Genomic DNA, 7,222 nt, shown 5'->3' with positions numbered 1-7,222 from the left:
CCTGCTGATTCTCTGCTGTGTGTGCCCTTCCCTCCCCCAGGGAAGAGCTGAGCGCTCTAATGTTACTGAGTCCAAGCTTGCTCTGCTCGCCGCCGCATGACAGGCCGGTAAGTCGGGAGACAAGGTGTCGAGGCTAGGAATACAGCTTTATTTGGAAAGCTGGCAGACTGAGGTCTCAAAGAACCATCTTCCTGGGGTCTGGATGCTACAGTTTCTTTCACAGAACAGGGCGGGGTAGGAGATGAGGAAGTAAAGCCCAAAGGCCACAAGACTTGCAAATGTCCCCAGGACCGGCCAGGCTCGGGGAGGGGACGTGTTAGCTTCTTTCTAGCAGCCATCCACAGGTGGGCAGGGTCAGGACGTTTCCCTGAACAAAGGCACTTGGGTTTAACGTTCAGGCAGAGGGGCGGGGTTCCCCGAGGCAGGCTGTCCTTTTGGAGAACAAAAAGCAAGGGGAAGCAGAGGTTCAAGTAAAAGAAACAGATGCAGCCTGTAGTCAGGATCGGCTCTTCCCTGTTCCGCTAGGTCACCCCCCTTAGTGGCCGAGGCTGACCTCCAACCGCAGCCTTCCCCCGGGGTGTAGCCGAGCCCCAGTTCCCTGGGCTCTAGTGCCATCCAGGCCCTCGGGGGTCTCGACGCCCTGCCACCGAGATGTTGGGTGGGGCCGTGTGTGCCTGCTCTGCTCCAGGCACCAAGCAGTGGGTGTAAGGGGACACAGGACGTCCTTCAGCCGGGTCCCCGGCATCCCTGGTGCAGACAGTGTCCCGAGGAGAACGCGGACCCGAGGAAACCTGGGTGGGTCCTGTCTCCTGGGTACACCCTCCGCATCCAGGGCTGCCCCTTCCTGCCGCCACGGGGCTCTGGCCGCCAGCAGTGAGCAGCAGGGGGAGGTGCCCATGGAGCTGTGGCGCCCCCTTTCCGCCCTGCTCTCCCGGCGGAGAGAAATCCTGACCCCCGTGGCCTACTGACCACGCCCAGCGTCTGACCTCGTAGAGGCAAGCGTGGGGGAATCTGCTTCCACAGGCCAGGGCCGCTGTGTTGTGTAGCGCTCAGCATGCACGCGTGCTTGGCAGGCAGGTGGTGCCCAACCCTCCTCACACAGGTTAAGGCACTGCCGGCGCTTTTCCACCCACCCCAGGGCTTGCGTCCTCTCACAGGGAACTTGCCTCCGCTGCCAGAGCTGAACTAGAAGGGGTTCCAGTGGGGCTAACAGCTTTGGAGGTCACCTTGGGGTTTGAAAGATGGACCTAAGTGTCCTTTTTTTGTTTTTCTTGGAAGCTCTCATCATGTGTCTACTGAGCAGATGGCCCAGAGTGGGCACTTACGTTCCCCTCCCCTCACCAGGCCCTGTACCCCCTCCCCTCACCACGCCCTGTACTGTCACATCTTGCACGGATGTAGGTTTTGTTCCGATGGATGGCGAATATTACGCTGTTCGTAACTAAAGTCACTAGTTTACTGAGGGTTCAGTCTTTGGGTTCTACAGCTCTGTGGGTTTTGACAAATGTACGGTGACCTGTACCCATTACAGCATCACACACAGTAGTGTATGTGCCCCACGTGCCCTGGATCCCCGTACCCATTCCCCACTGCCTGAACCCTGCAACCGCCAATCTGACTAGTTTTGCCTTTTCCGGAAACTCATAGAGGTGGGAATCATACTGTGGGAAGCCGTCCTACTGGCTCTTTGCAGAGTGATACGTACGGACTCTTCCAGGTCATCCAAGTGTCCTTTCGCGTGTGTCAAGTCTCGTTCAGTTTCTAAGTCAGCAAGAAGAACCTTCTGGAGGGGCGCCGGCCTCTCCTGCTGCCTTGTGCTCCTTTCCTCGGGCCCCGGCCAAGCTGGGCTGCCCTGGCGAGCGCTGACCACGGCTTCCCTTCCAGATCCACCTGACGGACCCTCTGGGCAAGCTCTCGCACATCCTGGAGATGGACCACTTTGCCCTGGTGGTCCATGAGCAGATCCAGTGTAAGTGGGGCCCTCTGCGGGCTGTGGGCAGGGGCGGGAGCCCTGTGGGGTGCCGGCCGCCGGGCCCCCGGCCCAGGCTTGTGTGTGCACGTTCCTGCCGTGAGCGCACAGGGCGTCTGGAAGCTGGAGAAGCTGATCTCCAGCCTTGGGTGCAGATCTCAGAGGGACCCCGCTGTGGGCCAGCCTGGGTACCGGCTCGCGGTGAGATCACAGGGCTTTATAGCCTGCTCACAAAGCCCTTCCCGGACCTCCTGGCCGCATCTCTGGAGGCCGGGGATGTTATTCTGGTGCCGGGAGAGGACGAGGGTTATAGAAATCCCGAGAATTGGGGCCGGGCGAGGGGGCCTTGGAGCCCGCCCTCCCGCCCTCCGAGGGCTGGTCCCGGGGCCTGGGCGCCCCCACCTAACCCTCTCCCGTCCTCGGTTCCTCGGCGTGGGACCTGGCCTTGGGGGTGGGCGGGGGGAACTGCAGGTGTGTACGTCCCGCCCACCCCTCAAGCTGGGGAGCGGCGCTGTGGTCAGCATCGCAGCCTCCAAGTGCCAAGGAGGGCGTCCAGGCCCCGGACCCCGAGCTTGGATGGGAGGCTCCCCTTCTTGTGTCACACACTCGTGTTTGAACATCTACACACCCTGACGTGGGATCCGGTTTCAGGGTCTGTAAATAAAGTTTCCTTTGACACCGCCCTGTCAGAAAGCACGGTCAGCGGCCGCTTTCGCGCTGTGTGGGCGGAGCTGAGGGGTCATAACAGAGACCCTACCGCCCTTTACAGAAAGTTTGCCAACGCAGCTCTGGCCAGTATCTCCCAGGGGACCTGGAGACTGCTCCGACTGCCCACCCCCGTGGGGCTCAGTGCTCCAAAGCTTCCCCTTTGCCTAGAAGCCCCTCATCTCTTCTGGATGCCCCTTGCTTTTTCCTGAGGTGCTCCAAGCCAGCCAGTAGGGTGCCTGGCCTCTCTGTGTCTCCAGCAGCCCACCCTGTGTGACCTCTGCCCTCAAAGGCATGAGGGACAGACAGGGAAGTGGGGTCTGGTGGAATGGGGTGCGACCTGGGCATTTGCCACCGGCTGCTCAGCTCTGCCCGGCCCGCTGTGTGCTTTACAACAGCTGTCAGTCAGGGTTCCCCGAAGAAACAGAGCTAGTAGGATGTGTGTATACAGAGATTTGCTATAAGGAATGGCTTATAGGCTGGCAAGTCCCAAGACCTGCGGGGCTAGTGGCCAGGTTCAAGGCCCCCAGAGTCAATGTTTCTGAGTCCAAAGGCCGGACGTTTCCATCTTACTCACGGTGGGTCAGCCCTTCTGTTCTGTTCGGGCCTTCAACCGACTGGATGAGGCCCACCCACACTGGGGAGTGCAATCTGCTTTACTAGGTCCATCCAATCAAGAGTTGATCTCGTCCAAAGACACCCAGAATGTTCGCCCAGTATTGGGGCACTTCATGGCCCAGTTGAGTTGAAATGTAAAATTTACCATCTCCCATCACCCTCTCTGCCCTTGGGCGGCAGGGCAGGGGGCCAGCGGCCTGTGTCCATTCTAAGCCTGAGAGAAAGGCATGGGTTTGAACACAGAACTGTAGGCCAGAGACGTGAGCCGGTGGTGTTGGGTGTGAGTAGGATTGGAATTTCATGCCACAACTCGGGCCTTGTGCACCAGGGGCGACCACCGGCTGTTCTGAATGAATGTGACCCTCGGGCGTCCCTGGTGGGCGTGGCTCAGAGGGGTCAGGGCCCTGCTCTCGGCAGCTTCACCCAAGTGGCTTGTGTCGGGAGGGGACGGCACTTGTGCTTGGGCTGCCAGGGCACACAGGTGCCCGTGAACACGGGGCATCCTCCCCGCACACCCCCGCCACCCTGTGCCTGGGGGGGTGGCTGCCTCAGATCCGCTTCGTGTAAAGGCCCCTCTGAACCTGCGGCCTTGTCCCCCCTCAGACCACAGCCACGGGGAGTCCAGTAAGAGGCAGATGGTGTTCGGAGTTGTCACTGCCATCGACTTGCTGAACTTCGTGGCCGCCCGTGAGCGGAACCAGAAGACAAACTCGGGAAGTGGAGATGCCGGGGCCACAGCCCAGCTCTGACTACCCCCGGGGCTGTGTGGCTGTTCTCTTTTGCTTTCATAAACACTAAACAAACACGTGATTTTTAGCCACCTGGCACTGGGCATCACTCTGTCACAGTGGGTAGCAAGGATGCTTACTGCTTAGCCCGGGCCCAGCAGAGAGAGATGTTATAGGTCCCCGTCATTAACACTTGGCCACCTAAATGAATCTACATATGATTTATTCGATTAGATGTGTTTTTCTTTAACTAACTTTCTCTTAAGATGTTTCAGCAAGCAAATTTTTTCAAAGAGAACTCAGCCAGGCGGATGGACCCCTGCCGTGACTGGGGTAGGGGGACTGAAGACAGAGGCCGGTGCCTTTCCCAGGAGTCCAGAGGGGGGAGCAGGAGACTGGGGCCCAGGAAGCGTGTGCGTCGGCGCTGCGGCCCTTCTCCCAGCAGTGTGGTCCACTTGGGGCAGCAGAAGAATGGGGCCCAGGAGGTGTGCGTCGGTACTGTGGCCCTTCTCCCAGCAGCGTGGTCCACTTGGGGATGGGTTGGTTGGAGTGGCTTGAGTGTTTGGGGTTTTTTAATTGAGGTGAAATCCACTTAACCTAAAATGATCAATTTTTAAATGTGTAATTCAGTAGCGTTTATTAGAGGTCGTCCAGCCACCACCTCTGTCGAGTTCCAGAACATTTCATCCCCCCATTAAGCGGTCACTCCCCTCTCCCCTCCTCTCCTGGCACCCACTACTCTGCTTTCCATCCCCATGGATTTACCTGTTTTGGATATTTCATATAAAAAGAATGATACAATCTGTGGCCTTTCGTGTCTGGCTTCTTTCACTTAGTGTCTGATGTTTTTGAGATTTATTCACAGAGTCGCATGAATCCGTACTCCATTTTTGTGGCTGATCGGTATTCCTTATACGGACAGACCACATTTTGTTTATCCATCATCGGTTGATGGACATTTGGGTTGTTGCCACTCTTGGGCTGTTGTGCCTAGTAGTGCAATGCACCTTCGTGTACAGGCATTTGTTTGAACACCTGTTTTCAGTTCTTTTGGTTCTATACCCAGGACTGGAATTGCTGGGCCACGTGATAATTCTATGATGAATTTTTCGGGGAGCCACCAAATTGTGTTCCACGGTCACACCATGTTACATCCCCACCAGCAGTGCATGAAGGTTCCAGTTGCTGCACATCCTCCCCAACACTTATTTTCTGGGTTTTGTTTTTTATAGCCATGATAGTGGGTGTAAAGTGTTATCTCACTGCGGTTTTGATTTGCATTTCCCTAATGACTAATGATATTGAGCATCTTTTTATGTGCTTGTTTGGTCATTTGTGTATCTTCTTTGGAGAAATGTCTATTCAAGTCCTTTGCCCATTTTAAAATTGAGTTGTTTGCCTTTTGTTGTTCAGTTGTAGAAGTTCTTTATATATTCTGGATCCTAGAGCCTTATCAGACATGTGATTTGCAAATATTTTCTCCCATTCTGTGGGGTAGCTTTCCTCTTTCTTGATAATGACCTTTGGTGTACAACAGTGTTTTGTTTTTGATGATGTTCAATTTATCTGTTTTTTCTTTTGTTTCGTTTTTGGTATTATATCCTTTGCCAATCCAAGGTCATGTTTTCTTCTAAGAGTTTTATAGTTTTAGCTTTTACATTTAGTTCACTGATCCATTTTGAGTTAATTTTAGTACATGGTGTGGGGCAGGGGTCCAAATTCATTCTTTTGTATAAGGCTGTCCATTTGGGGAACAGACTTTCTTTCTCCCATTGAATGGTCTTGGCACTCTTGTGGAAAGTCAGTTGGCCATAGATGTATGGCTTTATTTCTGAACCTTTGGTTCTGTTCCACTGGTCTATATGTCTGTCCTTATGCCAGTACCACACTGTTTTAATTACTGTAGCTTTGTAGTAAGTTTTGAAATCAAGAAGTGTGAGTCCTCCGGCTTTGCTTATGTTTTGGAAATCGTGATGTATCTTTCTTCATGTTTCTTGCGCTTGGAATTCTTTGAGCTTCTTGGGTTCCAACATCTGGTTTGTAGGAGTTCCAGAAAAGAGGAAACAAGAGAGAAGGAAATCACCAGTGAAATAATTCAAGAAACTGTCCCAGACTGAAAGACATGAGTTTGTAGGTTGAAAGGTTCCACCTAGTACCCAGTGCAACAGATGGAGAAAGACCCACACAGGGAACATCATCGTGAAATGTTAGAGCACTTGGGACAAGAAGATCAGAAAAAGTTTCCACTTAGGGGTGGGGAAACCCAGCTCACAGAGAGAGTCTAGGGAATGAGAAGGGGATCCAGCTTCTCCATCTCTAGCATGTGGAGGCTGGGAGACAAGGGAGCAAAGCCTCAAAACATCTGAAAGAAGGGACGTGGGCCAGAATCCTGGATACAAGCACGCTCTCCCTTAACCCTGGAGGGAGGATGTAGACGTTTCCCCCGAGGCAGGTGGCCTCCGGGCCCAGGGGAGCACTGGAAGATGCACTCCACCAAAATGAAGGGGGAAAACAAGGGCCCCAGCAGGCCATCAAGACGGGTACCCCCAGAGTGATGGGGAACAGGGCTGGGCAGCCATAGATATTTCGATAGACGGACACAGCGTGCAGGACATGCTGAAGACGCAGCCCTGAGGGCCCACTCTTGTTTCCTAAACGCCGGAGACGGCCCCTTCCAAGGCCTCAGACTACGTGGGCAGGCCGAAGATTCGACGGGAGAGGCCACCGTCCCTCGGGAGCTTTCTGACGGGGCTGGGCTGTGTGGAGGGGGTGCTCACAGCTGCCTGACCCTGTCCCGGCCACCGTGCTCCATCCATCTTCCAGGAAAGGCCTCCTGTCGTGGACGCGGCTTCACTACTCTGTAAAGAGCCCCAGGTACAGCTGGGTGTGCCTTTTGGGAACGGCCAGTTCCTTAGTCGTCAGCTATTTGTCTCTAAGACCAAGGCTCCTTCCGGGTGTTCTGCAGCCCTGGTACCCCGGCAGCCGCAAGCAGGCCACATGCCGCTGTCCCCCCGGGGGCTGTGCGGGAAGCCGTCCCGGTCCCCACAGACAACCTGGCAGGCGGAGGCCTTCCCCACCAGGTCCGAGGAGGGCCTGGGACTGCACAGAGCTGGCGGGAGATGTGCTCTGACCTCAGGGGGCCTCATTTGATGATTTGACTGAGGATGGGGAAGTTTTATCAAAAAAGTATTTTTCAGTAGAA

The 7,222-nt window shown here is 55.1% G+C and overlaps 1 protein-coding gene across 1 annotated transcript in view; it reads left to right on the top strand.

Moving 5' to 3' along the window:
* CBS (cystathionine beta-synthase) overlaps positions 1–4,041 on the top strand; it is a 25,213-nt gene extending 21,172 nt beyond the window's left edge. Inside the window, exons 14-15 of the mRNA XM_007451134.1 lie at positions 1,885–1,969; positions 3,896–4,041. Coding sequence (XP_007451196.1) covers positions 1,885–1,969; positions 3,896–4,041 — 231 coding nt within the window. The remainder of the gene's footprint in view (positions 1–1,884; positions 1,970–3,895) is intronic.
* Positions 4,042–7,222: the final 3,181 nt, after the last annotated feature.

This window comes from Lipotes vexillifer, unplaced genomic scaffold, assembly GCF_000442215.2.
Source record: "Lipotes vexillifer unplaced genomic scaffold, Lipotes_vexillifer_v1.1 scaffold1761, whole genome shotgun sequence".
NCBI lineage: Eukaryota > Metazoa > Chordata > Mammalia > Artiodactyla > Lipotidae > Lipotes > Lipotes vexillifer.
Note: the sequence above shows the minus strand (reverse complement) of the source record. Positions and strands in the feature narration are given on the sequence as shown.